Below are 14308 nucleotides of genomic sequence, written 5' to 3'. Positions count from 1 at the left end.
GCCACTGTGAGGGGCGGTTGTTAATATGGCACCAACACTGCTGACAGCCATCTCTTTTTTTTTTTTTTGGCGGGGGGTCTGGGGGGACAGGGTACCATTATCACCCAGACTGGAGCGCAGTGAGGTGATAGTGGCTCACTGCAGCCTCAACCTCCTGGGCTCAAGAGATCCTCTAGCTTCAGCCTTCCGAGTAGCTGGCATTACAGTTATGCACCACCATGCCCAGCTAATTTTTAACAAGTTTTTTGCAGAGATGGGGTCTTACTATGTTGCTCGAGCTAGTCTTGAACTGCTGGACTCAAGTGATCCTCCTGCCTGAGCCTCCCAAAGTGCTGGGGTTACAGGCGTGAGCCACTGTGCCCAGCAAACCAATCTCTCCTTATTGCCATGTGAGAAGGTCTGGTCTTGTTCCCCAGAGCTTCTCAGCCTCGTGGGGACCAAGGTCATCTCTGGGCATCAATCACATGGATACTGTGCCTGGCCTAAATGCTGTCCTCATGGCATGTCAAATGGAAATGCATTATGACAGAGAACACATTTTGGATTTAGCATTTCTACCAGCTTCTATTTGGTTTTAGAGACAGGGGTCTCACTATGTTGCCCAGACTGAATTCAAAACTCCTGGGCTTGAGGGATCCTCCCACCTCAGCCTTCTCAGTAGCTGGGATCACAGGCGTGCACCACCACGCCTGGCTTGTTTCTACTAATTAACCTACCCTAAGGATGTAGTCCAAAAAGTGTCTATGTGATGCAATTTTTTTTTTTTTTTTTTTTTTGAGACAGAGTCTTGCTCTGTCGCCCAGGCTGAAGTGCAGTGGCGTGATCTCAGTTCACTGCAACCTCTGCCTCCCAAGTTCATGCAATTCTCATGCCTCAGCTTCCCAAGTAGCTGGGATTACAGGTGCCGGCCAACACACCGGCTAATTACTGTATTTTTATTGTAGACGGGGTTTCCCAGGGTGAAACTCTCGACCTCAGGTAATCCTCCTGCCTTGGCCTCCCAAAGTGCTGGGATTACAGGTGTGAGCCACTGTGCCTGGCCAGTGTGATGCAAATTTAACATTCAAATCTACCATGTTTTGGTGAATCGCAAAGGCAGAGCAGATCCAAGGCATACCTCCATCTTCATGTTTTCTAGCTGTGCCTTCAGTCCACTTATCTCTCTGTATAGTCGCTCAATTAAGTGGTCCCTGGGAAGAGAATGGGAATGAGTTTGCTTCCATAGTGCTTCTATCCCTCTCTTTTTAATTGTGAGCTGAGGGTAGGAAATCAAAAGCTGGTATTAATTTGGGGACCATTCTTTGAAATGCCATAAATTGTACTCTAAATGTTACCAGATACTAATCTAATACTCATAAGTCCATGGTTATTGATTTTCTTCTGAGATTAAAGGGGCCAATATTTGAGGGTCAAGACATTCCTTTCGTGTGTGTTTTTGGTTTTGTTTTAGAGACAGTCTGGCTTTGTTGCCCAGGCTGAAGTGTAGTGGCATGATCACAGCTCACTGAAGCCTTGATATCCCAGGCTCAAGTGATCTTTCCACTTCAACCTCCTGAGTAACTGGGACTACAGGTGTGTACAACCTGCCCAGCTAATTTTTTTTACTTTTATTTAATAGAGATGAGGTCTTGCTGTGCTGCCCAGGCTGGTCTTGAAGTCCTAGCCTTAAGCAATCCTCCTGTCTCATCCTCCCAAAATGTTGGGGTTACAGACGTGAGCCACTGCACCCAGCCCTTCAAGATGTTCTTTATCTAAGAAGCCCTGGTATCATTAAGAATTCCTCTTTGGTTAGTGTTTCGAGGCAGACCATGGCTTAACTTAGCTCCTGCACCGTCTGCCTGAACCCAGGTTGGACTCACTTCTCATCCTTGTTCACGCCGTTTTGACTGTTGAAATTGAAGGGATCACTGCTGAATGAACTGCCAAAGATGTCATCAAACTTGTTGTCAAATAAACTCTGTGGTTGACCAAAAAGGAGTGAGAATAAGTCAGAGCGCCAGAGAATTCTGTGTGTGGGTCAGTTAGGTGACATGGGAGAATGCCCCCTTTCTCAATTTGGTTCAGACAATTTAATTTTTTTTTTTTTTTTTTGAGACAGGTTCTCACTCTACTGCCTAGGCTAGAGTACAGTGGTGCAATCATAGCTCACTGCAGCCTCCACCTCCTGGCTCAAGTGATCCTCCTGGTTCAGCCTCCTGAGTAGCTAGAAGTATAAGTGTGTACCACCATGCCTGGATAATTTTTTTATTTTTATTTTATTTTATTTTATTTATTTATTTATTTTTAGGACCTGGTTCTTGTTCTCTTGCCTAGGCTGGAGTGCAGTGGCATGATAACAGCCCACCGCAGCCTTGGCCTCCTAGGCTCAAGCGATCCTCCCATCTCAGCCATGTGTGCCACCATGTCTGGCTAATTTTGTAAAGATGGGGTCTTACTATGTTGCCCAGACTGGTCTTGAACTGGCTTCAAGCAATCTTCCTACCTTGGCCTTGCAAAGTGTTGGGATTACAGCTGTGAGCCACTGCACCCAGCCAGACCCACTTATGATCCTTCTGGTTGCCACAGGGCAGGATGCTCAGCCTAGGTTGGTGCTAGGTGAAGAGAAGGCTGAACCTGGCTAGAGTCAATGAGCTTTGGCCAGGGTCTCCCCCAGCCTCTCCCCGTACTTGTAGGCAAGAGGAAAGGCCATGTTTCTCTCCCAAGTGGTCCTCACCTGCTGAGAGGCATCCATGTCCATGAGGTCATCCTTCTCTAGGACTGGCTCACTGTCGGGGGATGAGGTCTCTGCAGGGATCACCACCACGGGGCTGATGTGTTCTGATAGGGCTGAGGCTCGCAGGAAGTTGGGTGGGTTCTGAAGACGGAGACACATCTTCAAACAGTGCTCGCTTGCCAGGCCCCGGCGGCCTCTAAGAGGCTACTTGGGGCTTCTGCAGTGCCGACGGTATGTGGTCAGGCACGCTTACCTCAGGCAGCTGGGGAATCTGAATGAGCCGCTTGAAGTACTGCAGGTTGCTGGAGCGGTAGAACAGCTCTTTCAACCTAGGGGTGGAGAAGGACCTGAGGGGTGCTGGGGGTCTTCATCAGCCCCATGTAGGGGACAGAGCAGCCACCTGGCCTTCCTGCCCCCTCCCCAGCCCAAAGGCACAGGCTGTCAAGGAGATAGACTCCATGGCGCTGGGACTCAATTATGATGCTACAGAGGAGGATTATTTAAAGCTGGTCCTCAGTGACCTGGTAGTGAGGGAAGAGTAATTCATGCCACAAATCCTTTGGAAGAGTAGACAATCCAAAAGCTAATTCCTTCATTGCTGTAGAATATATGATGTTATCTTGCAGACTTAACTTCCGAGAAATGTTTGCTTTAGTGTAACATGAAAAGAAACTGACTTTCTCTGAGGATAAGCCAACTAACCATAGGAAAAGGGAAGGGAATTTAATTACAAAGGTAGCTCTCTTCTTTCATTACTTATCTTTGTTTTTGGACTATTCGTTCTCTTCACAGTTAGGACTATAAGTTCCTGGGAAGTGGGGACTGAGCTCTGCTGAGCTGTTTCCCATAGTGCCAGCGACAGGGGAACTGTTCAATAAACAGTTGCAGAATTACAATCGTTTGGTACTATGTCCTAATCTTGGGTGGATATACGCATGAAGAAACCAACATTGTTTTTTTTTTTTCCGCTCTCTCTTTCTGTAGACATAGGGTCTTGCTCTGTCACCCAGGCTAGAGTGCAGTGGTGCAATCATAGCTCACTGCAGCCTCGTATTCCTGGGCTCAATTGGTCTTCTGCTTCAGCCTCCCAAGTAGTTAGAACTACAGGGATGCACCATCATGCCCGGCTAATTTTTAATTTTTTGGTAGAAACAGGGTCTTGCTATGTTGCCCAGGCTGGTCTCAAACTCCAGGCTTCAAGCAATCCTACTGCCTTGGCCTCCCAAAGTGCTGGGATTACACGCATGAGCCACCCCACACCTGGCAAAATCAACATCTTTTTCTCATTCTCAAATCTCTATTTTGAATCTAAACACTGAAGACCAAGAAACCTGAGAGGATCCAGACTTACATATTCTTTGTTTTTATTTTATTTATTTATTTTGTTTGAGATGGAGTTTCGCTCTTGTTGCTCAGGCTGGAGTGCAGTAGCGTGATCTTGGCTCACCACAACCTCCGCCTCCCAGGTTCAAGTGATTCTCTTGCCTCAGCCTCCCGAGTTGCTGGGATTACAAGTATGTGCCACCAAGCCTGGGTAATTTTGTATTTTTAGTAGAGACGGGGTTTTTCCACGTTGGTCAGGCTGGTCTCGAACTCCCAACCTCAGGTAATCCGCCCGTCTCAGCCTCCCAAAGTGTTGGGATTATAGGCGTCAGCCAACATGCCCTACCTATTTTTAAGTATTGTTTTTGAGATTGGGTCTTACTCCATCGCCCAGGCTGACGTACAGTGGCACAATCAGAGCTCATTGCAGCCTTGACCTCCCTGGACCCAAGGGATCCTCTCACCTCAGCCTCCAAGTAGCTGGGAGTACAGGTGTGTGCCACCACACCTGGCTAATTTTTTTGTGGTTTTGGTAGAGATGGGGTCTCACTATGTTGTCCAGGCTGGTCTCAAACTCCTGGGCTCAAGCAATCAATCCAACTTGGCCTCCCAAAGTTCTGGGATTACAGGCGTGAGCCACCATGCCTGGCCTATTTTAAGTTTTCTAGAGACAAGGTCTTGCTCTGTTGCCCAGGCTGAAGTGCAGTGGCACGATCACGACTCACTGCAATCTCGACCTCCCAGGCTCGCACGATCCTCCCACCTCAGCCTCCTGAGTAGTTGGAACTACAGGCACACATCACCAGGCCCAGGTCAGACTTCTCTATTCTGAGATGAAAGGGGTGCATGGGCCTTAACTCCTTCGGCCTGCAACACAGAACTTTCTCCAGCTTAGCCCAACAAACGAACCCCCCGGGTTACATCCTGTCAGATCCCAAGACTTAGGCCTGTCTCTGTGACATCACTGCTGCTTCTCCTGAATTCAAGGACAGGGAGGTCTCAGACAGCAGCCATGGCTGTGTGGAACAGCAAAGCGGCTACTCAGGGAAGGTGTTTTCATAAGCTAGAAGCAAATGAAAGGAAATGAAATCACCTGACCACATGTCCCCATCTTGCTGGGTTGGAGCCAACAGTAATAGTCTCGACTGCTTTCACAAGCTACCGGAATTTGACATTCCAGGAAATCAGCCCCAGGGCCTGTCTCCTTGGACTAAAGAAGCCATTTATCATAGAATATGTACTCGGCTTCTCAAATGGAACAGGGGTACCAGGAGGTGGGTACAACCGCGCACTTGTCCTTTGCTTGCTCCTGGGGTACCAGGCAGAGAGGCTGAAACCTGGCATTTGGGAGCTATGGTCAAGGGTGAGGAAATGAACAGGAAAAACAAGAGAGTGTACTTTCACAGAGCTAAGCCAGGAGGCCTTTCTCAGCTCCCTCTGTCCTCCCAACTCTCACTCTATTCCTTCACTTTTGCCTGGTTTCCCCTCCCCTCCCCTCCCCTTCTTTTTTTTTTTTTTTTATGGAGTCTTGCTCTGTTGCCCAAGCTGTAGTGCAGTGGCATGATCTCAGCTCACTGCAACCTCTGCCACCTGAGCTCAAGCAATTCTCCTGCCTCAGCCTTCTGAGTAGCTGGGATTACAGGGCTAATTTTTGTATTTATAGTAGAGACAGGGTTTCACCATGTTGGCCAGGCTGCTCTTAAACTCCTGACCTCAAGTGATCCACTTGCCTCGGCTTCCCAAAGTGCTGGGATTACAGGCGTGAGCCACTGCACCCAGCCTAAATAAAGATCTTTTGGTTTTTGGTTTTTTTTTTACTTGAGATGGAATCTCATTCGGACGCCCAGGCTGGAATGTAGTGACATGATCTTGGCTCACTACATCCTTCACCTCCCGGGTTCAAGTGATTCTTCTGCCTCGGCCTCCCGAATAGCTGGGATAACAGGTGTGTGCCACCATGCCCTGCTAATTTTTGTATTCTTAGTAGAAACAGGGTTTCACCATGTTGGCTAGGGAGCTCTTGAACTCCTGACTTCAAGTGATCTACCCACCTCGGCCTCCCAAAGTGTTGGGATTACAGGCATGAGCCACTGCGCCTGGCCGATGTTAGCAGCTTTTATTGAGGCAGCAGTGCACAGCCAGCAGCAGAGGTCCTGTTCCTTGCAGAGCAGGGCTACCCCATAGGCAGTGAGCCCAGAATAGCTGCTGTCATATACATACATACATATATATATATATACACACACACACCCACTTTTAATTATACGTAAATTAAGGGGCAGATTATGCAGAAATTTCTAGAAAAAAGTGGTAACTTCCGGATTGTCAGGTTTTTGCCATGGAAAGGGGCGCTAACTTCTGGGTGTTGCCATAGCAATGGTAAACTGCCACGGCACACTGGTGGGGCGTGTCTTATGCAGAGATGCTTCCACCCCTTCCCTGTTTTACTTGTCCTTAATTCCTGCCTCCGGAGTGCAGTCCCCCATCCCACCTCAGAAGCAGGTCATATTTGTAGGGTATCAACCAAACCTGCTAGTGGATTGGACATGGGGGATGAGGAAAATGGTGACTTCCAGATCTCTGGCCTAAATGGATGATGGCAATATTTGTTGAGATAGAAAAGAATGGGGACGGGTTGGGCACAGTGACTCACACCTGTAATCCCATCACTTTGGGAGCCAGATCACTTGAGGTCAGGAGTTCGAGACCAGCCTGGCCAACATGGTGAAACCCCGTCTCTACTAAAAATACAAAAATTAGCCGGGCATGGTGGTGGGCGCCTGTAATCCCAGCTACTCGGAAGGCTGAGGCAGGAGAATCACTGGAGATGGGGAGGATGAGGTTGCTGTGAGCCAAGATCGCACCACTGCACTCCAGCCTGGGTGACAGAGTGGGACTCTGTCTCAAAAACAAAAACAAACAAAAAAAGAACGGAGAGAGAAAGGTTTTTTTTTTTGGGAAAACCTAGAGTACAGTTTGAGATTTAAGTATGCTACACAGATATCAAACTGGGGACAAAAGGCTGGAATTCAGAGGTAAGGTCTGGCTAGAGATACATTTTTAGGGGTTATCAGTCTATAAATGTTACAAGACCAGAACTTTGGGAGAGGGAAAAGAGAAGAGGCATAAGCAGGCAACTAATGAATGGATGAAATCTCTTTCTTCTATATGCTTCTATGGGATTTATTAGAGAACCACTAGTTGCCCTAGCTATAGGTAGATTTGCCTCTGTCTGAGCTATGTTCTGTCACTTTATCACCTTAGAATGAAGATAACCTCAGGCTGGGCGTGGTGGCTTACGCCTGTAATCCCAGCACTTCAGGAGGCTGAAGCGGGCGGATCACAAGGTCAAGAGATTGAGACCAGCCTGGCCAACATGCTGAAACCCCATCTCTACTAAAAAAACAAAATTAGCTGGGCGTGGTGGTGCGTGCCTGTAGTCTCAGCTGCTTGAGAGGTTGAGGCAGGAGAATCACTTGAACCCAGGAGGCAGAGGTTGCAGTGAGCTGAGATTGCACCACTGCACTCCAGCCTGGTGACAGAGCGAGATTCCATCTCAAAAAAAAAAAAAAAAAAAAAAGAATGAAGATAACCTCACCCCCCAACCCAAGTATTTAAAATTTTTTTTTTTTAGGGTCTCACTTGTCACCTAGACTGAAGTGCAGTGGCACAATCGTAGCTCACTGCAGCCTCGAACTCCTAGGCTCAGGCCATTCTCCTGCCTCAGCCTCTCAAGTAGCTGGGATCACGGGTGCATACCACTGTGCCCAGCTAATTTGTTTTACTTTTTTTTTCTGTAGAGACAGGGTCTCGCTATGTTGCTCAGCCTTGTGTCGAACTCCTGGCCTCAAGCGATCCTCCCGCCTCGACCTCCCAAAGTGTTGGGGTTACAGGCATGAACCACTGTGTCCAGACACCTCTCACAGTGCTCTTGCATGGCTTAATGATTTTATAGTGCTCTTGGATTCACCTCCATTCCTGTTACTTGAACCACTTACTTTGTAAACTGCTCCATGAAGCGGTCCCGGTGGCCTTGCAGGGTGTCGGCTGGGAGGCCTGGAAGAAATTGGAAAGAGTGTGAGAGGGGAGGGGGACCAGAGGGCAGGGAAGCCACAGCGGGGCTCTCGAGGGGGAGGGGCCCAGCTACTCTGAGGCATGTGGCCCGCACTGCCAGGGGCCATGACTGGCCTAGAGCTGTCCCGAGGTCTGGTAACCAAGGGAGCCCAGCAGGAACCAGCAGGAGTGTGCAGACGCTTATCCTCCAAATACTTCCACTTCAATTAGTTCCTGAAGGACAAGCCATGCTGGGCACAATAGGGTGGAAATTGTGTCCCGGACTAGAGAAGAAATGGTGACCTGACTAGCAGCAGGTTGGACCATGGCAGGCCCAGGAGGGAGCAGTTCTTTCTCAGCTATTGCCTGCATTTGTTTTAGGCTGAGGCTCGGGGCTGATATTAGTCTGGAAGAGATCCATAGAGCCTGCCCAAGAGGATGGCTGTGAGAAGGCAAAGAACAATGGACTGAAGGCTGGGTGCAGTGGCTCACGCATGTAATCCCAGTACTTTGGGAGGCTGAGGCACGAGAATCACTTGAGGTCAGGAGTTTGAGACCAGCCTGACCAACATGGTGAAACCCTGTCTCTACTAAAAATACAGAAATTAGCCAGGAGCGGTGGCATGTGTGTATAATCCCAGCTACTCGGGAGGCTGAGGTAGGAGAATCACTTGAACCTGGCAGGCGGAGGTTGCAGTGAGCTGAGATTGCACCACCGTACTCCAGCCTGGGCAACAGCGAGACTCTGTCAAAAAAAAAAAAAAAAAAGAACAAGGGATTGAGGCTTGGGATCTGCGTTCCAGTCCTGGCTTGGTTGGTAGCTAACTCTATGACACTGCACACACAGTAGCCTCTTAGGACAGCCTCCTCCCCTACAGAGCCAGTTCTCTGAGGTCCTGTCAGATGTATAAATCTGCATATTGCAGCTATAGATCACAGCGCAGCAATCCTTTTAGTGTTCGCTTTATTTGTTTAAATTTAAATTTGTTATTTTGAAATGGGTCATATATTCATTGGATAAAATCAGGGAACATATGTATAAAACATGATTATTGAAATGGCAAAAGATGGCCGGGTGCAGTGGCTCCCATGTATAATCCCAGCACTTTGGGAGGCTGAGTGGGGAGCATCACTTGTACCCAGGAGTTTGAGACCAGCCTGGGCAACATAGCGAGACCCCTATCTCTACAAAAATTAAAAAATAAAAATTAGCAAGGTGTGGTGATGTGCCCTTTGGTCCTAGCTACTCAAGAGGTTGAGGTGGGGGGATCTTTTGAGCCCAGGAGTTTGAGGCTGCGGTGAGCTCTGATCGCACCACTGCACTCCAGCCTGGGTGACAGCGAGACTCCATCTTGAAACAAAACAAAACAAAACCAAATGGCAAAAGTGGACAGTGAATGAATATGGCACTTGACCTAAATGATCTTTCTCCCGAGAACCCTTAACCCCAGTTAAATCAGGAGAAAAACATCAGGCTAACAGAATTCAGGAACATTCTACAAAAAACTCAAAATGATCAAAACCATCAAAAATAAGGGAAGTTTGAGAAGTTAAACGTCATAGCCAAGAGGAACCTAAGGAGACATCACAACTAAATGTCACATGGTGTACTGGATGAGATTCTGGGGCAGAAAAGGACATTTGGTAAAAACTGTGACAATCTGAATAAAGTACAAACTTTTTTTTTTTTTCTTGGATTCAGAATCTCGCTCTGTTGCCAGGCTGGAGGGCAGTGGCGCAATCTCGGCTCACCACAACCTCCGCCTCCCGGGTTCAAGCAATTCTCCTGCCTCAGCTCCCAAGTAGCTGGGACTACAGGCGCGTGCACCACGCCTGGCTAATTTTTGTATTTTTAGCAGAGACGGGGTTTCACCATGTTGTCCAGGATGGTCTCAATCTCTTGACCTCGTGATCTGCCCGCCTTGACCTCCCAAAGTGTTGGGATTACAGGCGTGAGCCACTGCACCCAGCCTGAAGTACGGACTTTAATTAATAATAAGGTATCAACACTGGTTCATTAGTTGTGACAAATGTTTCATACTAATATACAAACATAGGGAAACTGGAACTGGGTATACGAGAACTCCTGGTACTATTTAACTTTTCTGTGGATCTAAAACAAAATAAATGTTTATTTTAGAAAAGAGGTTGCAGTGGCTCACGCTTGTAATCCCAGCACTTTGGGAGGCCCAGGCGGGAGGATCACTTGAGCTCAGGAGTTCAAGACCAGCCTGGCAAACAGGGTGAAACCCCGTCTCTACTAAAACAATATAAAATTAGCCGCCTGTAATCCCAGCACTTTGGGAGGCCGAGACGGGTGGATCACGAGGTCAGGAGATCAAGACTATCCTGGCGAACACGGTGAAACCCCGTCTCTACTAAAAAAAGTACAAAAAACTAGCAGGGGGAGGTGGCGGGCGCCTGTAGTCCCAGCTACTCGGGAGGCTGAGGCAGGAGAATGGCGTAAACCCAGGAGGCAGAGCTTGCAGCGAGCTGAGATCCGGCCACTGCACTCCAGCCTGGGTGACAGAGCGAGACTCCGTCTCAAAAAAAAAAAAAAGTTAGCCGGGCCTGGTGGTGGGGACCTGTAATCCCAGTTACTTGGGAGGCTGAGGTAGGAGAATCGCTTGAACCCGGGAGGTGGAGGCTGCAGTGGGCTGAGATTGTGCCACTGCACTCCAGCCTGGGCAACAGAGCGAGACCCTGTGTCTAAATAAATAAATAAATAAATATTGTAAAGAGTTTCCCTCCTACCCCTTTCTCAGTCCAGAGGCAGTGTGGGTCTTGGGTATTGCCCTGCCTTCAAAGAAGGCCTTTAAACCCAAACGCTTAATTACCTGTCTCTTCTCATAACTCCCTAAGCCTCCCAAGTAGCTGGGACTACAGGTGTGCACCACCATGCCCAGCTTAACTCGCCATTTTACAAAAAGGCACTGGTGATGTTCTACTGAGCAACAGTGTACTTGGAAACAATGAAAAGTTCATCTGTATTCAGCACTCTAAGCAGCTGGTCCCTTCTCTTGGGGGTCCCTCTCCCTTTGGGCAGGTCTACTTGCCACAAAGCCTTTCTAATCCCTGGGCAGCTAATTCCAATCTCCCTTCCACAAAACCATCCCAGATTAGCATCTAGGTGATGCTGCATCCTTCCCTTGTACTGTCTAAATAATGAGATTCATTACTTGTCAATGACTACGGTTACCGAGTATACTGTCTTACACTACTTTCTTTTTTTTTTTTTTTTAAGGCATGGTCTCGTTCTGTTGCCCAGGCTGGCGTGCACTGGCACAAACGTGGCTCACTGTAGCCTTGACCTCCTGGGCTCAAGTGGTCCTCCCGCCTTAGCCTGCTGGGTAGCTGGGACTACAGGAGCATGTCACCATGCCTGGCTAATTTTTGTAATTTTTGCAGAGACAGGGATTTCACTCTGTTGCTCAGGCTGGTCTCCAACCCCTGAGCTCAAGCGATCTGCCTGCATCAGCCTCCCAAAGTAATGGGATTCCAGGTGTGAGCCACTGTGCCTGCCCCAGACACATCATTTTAAACCAGGACACAAAAGTATAAGAACTGGCGGGGTGCGGTGGGTCACACCTGTAATCCTAGCACTTTAGGAGGCTAAGGTGGGTGCATCACTTGAGGCCAGGAGTTCGAGACCAGCCTGGCCAACGTGGGGAAACTCCATCTCTACTAAAATTCGAAAACAACAACCAAAATTAGCTGGGTGTGCCAGCCCATGCCTGTGGTCTCAGCTACTCCAGAGGCTAAGGCACAAGAATTGCTTGAACCCGGTAGGCAGAGGTTGCAGTGAGCTGAGATCGTACCCTTGCACTCCAGCCTGAGCAAGAGAGTGAGACTCTGTCTCAGGAAAAAAAAAAAAAGTATAAAAACTTCTGCAAGATCAGAACCTCCAAGCTATATATATCCTGCTAAGGGCACCCAGGGGAACTGAAGCTAGGTAAGGGATAGGTTTCCATTTAATGAGCAGCTGTGTTTTATCATTTACATTTCTCCATAAAATTCCATTTGCACAAAGGGATTGTGTGGATGAATGGTCTGGAAATCATTACATTAGCTCATGTAGGTCTATTGTGCGGTTCGTAGGATACACGACATACTTGATGAATGGTGATGTGCTCAAGCTAGAGGCAGACAGAAAGGACCATCCTGGTGATGGCGGCTGCCAGTCCAGGTGGCCTGCCACTGCCATCATGCCATCTGTAGCAGGGAGGCATGGCCAGGGCTGCACAGGGCAGGAGCCTCACCCTCCTGGGTGGGGCTGGAGCCGCCCAAGTTGTGACTGCAGATCTGAGCTTCCCTGTGCTCTTGGGGACCAGGAATAGGCAGGAACCCTGCCTTCCTGGGCGCAGCTGCAGCCTCCCAAAACGCAGCTGCAGACTTGGGCTTCCCGCTCCATGGAGTGGGTGGCAGCCCCGCTGCCCCGCCCCTACCCCCAGCCCCGGCTGCAGACTCAGGCATCCCTGTACTCTTCAGGGCCTGAGAAGGCTCTCCCTCCCCTCTTCTAAACCTGCTCCTGCTGCCTGGCTTCTCTCTGCTGTCAGCACCCGCTGCGATCTTAGAGCAAAGTTGGGGCTGAGTCCTGGTGCCATGCATGGCAGTGGGAGGCAGACAGATTTCTGGGTGGAAAGGTGGGTACCCGGTGGGGGCCAGGCTGCCAATCCCACAGACTGGAGTGGGAACTTCGGGTGCGTTTTCCGGGCCTGCCCATGGACCAATGGGGGTGCATTTCCTCCCCTCCGAGGCCCATAAAAGCCCTGAGCTCAGCCAAGCTGAGCAGAGAAGGGACAACCAGCTACAGAGAGGAGCTACTCTCTCTGCTGAGAGCTTCAGAGACCTGCAGAGATGCTAGGATGACCAGTTGCAGAGAGGAGCTACCCACTCCATGGCCTCTTTTCTGCTGAGAGCTGAACACTCGAGAGAACAACCTGCCTACAGACAGAGAGCAGTACCCACTGCATCTCCTCTGAGCTGCTCTAATATTCAATAAAGCTCCTCTTCATCTTGTCCACCCTCTGCTTTTCTGCATACCTCATTCTTCCTGGATGCAGAACAAGAATTCAGGCAAAGGCGCCACTGGCCCCAGAGGTTTCCAGCCAGAAAACTGACACCCCAAAGATCCTGTAACACTGCGACACAAGAGTGGCAAGCCAGGGGCTTTACTGGAGACACCAAAGTCTGGGCCCTGCTCTTTTATCCTCACAATAGTCAGGAACTCCGGGGCCTTTTGGAACAGAAGCAGACAGCCAAAGGCACTGAGAAGGACTGTTTCTCCAGGGACATCCTCAGGCTGGGATCCTCCCTCTGGCCTGAATCTCACGTAAGAAGATCTGGCCCGTGGTACTCACAGGAGTGGAGTTTGAAGAGAAGCTTGACAGTGTAGTCATAAAGGTGGCTGCAGTCCAAGATGACCTGGATTAGCGGGGCGAGGCGGCACTGCCCTGCCGCCGTCACAGACACAGAGCGGGACATGTCCAGGGAGTTGAACACTAGGAAATAAAAGTGAGGGAGAAAGGTGGTAGAGCCAGGGGATTACAGGCAGCCTCTTCAGAGGGGCAGAGGCAGGGGTCCAACATACACCAAGGACCGATTCTGTGCGTGCTTTACGTCATCTAATTCATTTAACCGTTATGACACTCCCATGAGATAGGTAAACGTATCCCCATTAGACAGGTAAAGAAGCAGAAGGTAAGTCACTTGAAGGCTGTCACAAAGTCAAGAAGTGGTTTTGTTAGCTGGGTGTGGTGGTGGACACCTGTAATCCCAGCTACTTGGGAGGCTGAGGCAGGAGAATCGCTTGAACCCAAGAGGCGGAGGTTGCAGAGAGCCGAGATCGTGCCATTGCACTCCAGCAACAGAGCAAAACTCCATCTCAAAAAACAAGAAAAATGGTTTTGGCTGGGTGCGGTGGCTCACGCCTGTAATCCCAGCACTTTAGGAGGCCGAGGTGGGTGGATCACCTGAGGTCAGGAGTTCGAGACTAGCCTTTCCAACATGGGAAAACCCTGTCTCTATTAAAAACAAAATTAGCTGGGAATGGTGGCCATGCCTGTAATCCCAGCTACTCAGGAGGCTGAGGCAGGAGAATCACTTGAACCCAGGAGGCGGAGGTTGCAGTGAGCCGAGATTGCACCACTGCACTCCAGCCTGGGCGACAAGAGTAAGATATCATCTCAAAAAAAAAAAAAAAAAAAAAAAAAAAAAAAA

General features: G+C 49.2%; 1 protein-coding gene across 4 annotated transcripts in view; it reads right to left on the bottom strand.

Moving 5' to 3' along the window:
* Positions 1-14308, bottom strand: part of HIP1 (huntingtin interacting protein 1) — a 216169-nt gene that overhangs the window by 29515 nt on the left and 172346 nt on the right. For all 4 annotated transcript variants that reach the window (XM_017857668.1, XM_017857669.1, XM_017857671.1 and 1 more), the window contains exons 8-13: positions 13450-13590; positions 8035-8092; positions 2967-3042; positions 2714-2854; positions 1860-1957; positions 1118-1190 (exon numbers count right to left, since the gene is read on the bottom strand). In XM_017857668.1, coding sequence (XP_017713157.1) covers positions 1118-1190; positions 1860-1957; positions 2714-2854; positions 2967-3042; positions 8035-8092; positions 13450-13590 — 587 coding nt within the window. The remainder of the gene's footprint in view (positions 1-1117; positions 1191-1859; positions 1958-2713; positions 2855-2966; positions 3043-8034; positions 8093-13449; positions 13591-14308) is intronic.

The sequence above is a fragment of the Rhinopithecus bieti genome, unplaced genomic scaffold, assembly GCF_001698545.2.
Source record: "Rhinopithecus bieti isolate Rb0 unplaced genomic scaffold, ASM169854v2 scaffold_42772, whole genome shotgun sequence".
NCBI classification, from domain to species: domain Eukaryota; kingdom Metazoa; phylum Chordata; class Mammalia; order Primates; family Cercopithecidae; genus Rhinopithecus; species Rhinopithecus bieti.
This window is presented reverse-complemented; position numbering and strand designations above follow the sequence as displayed.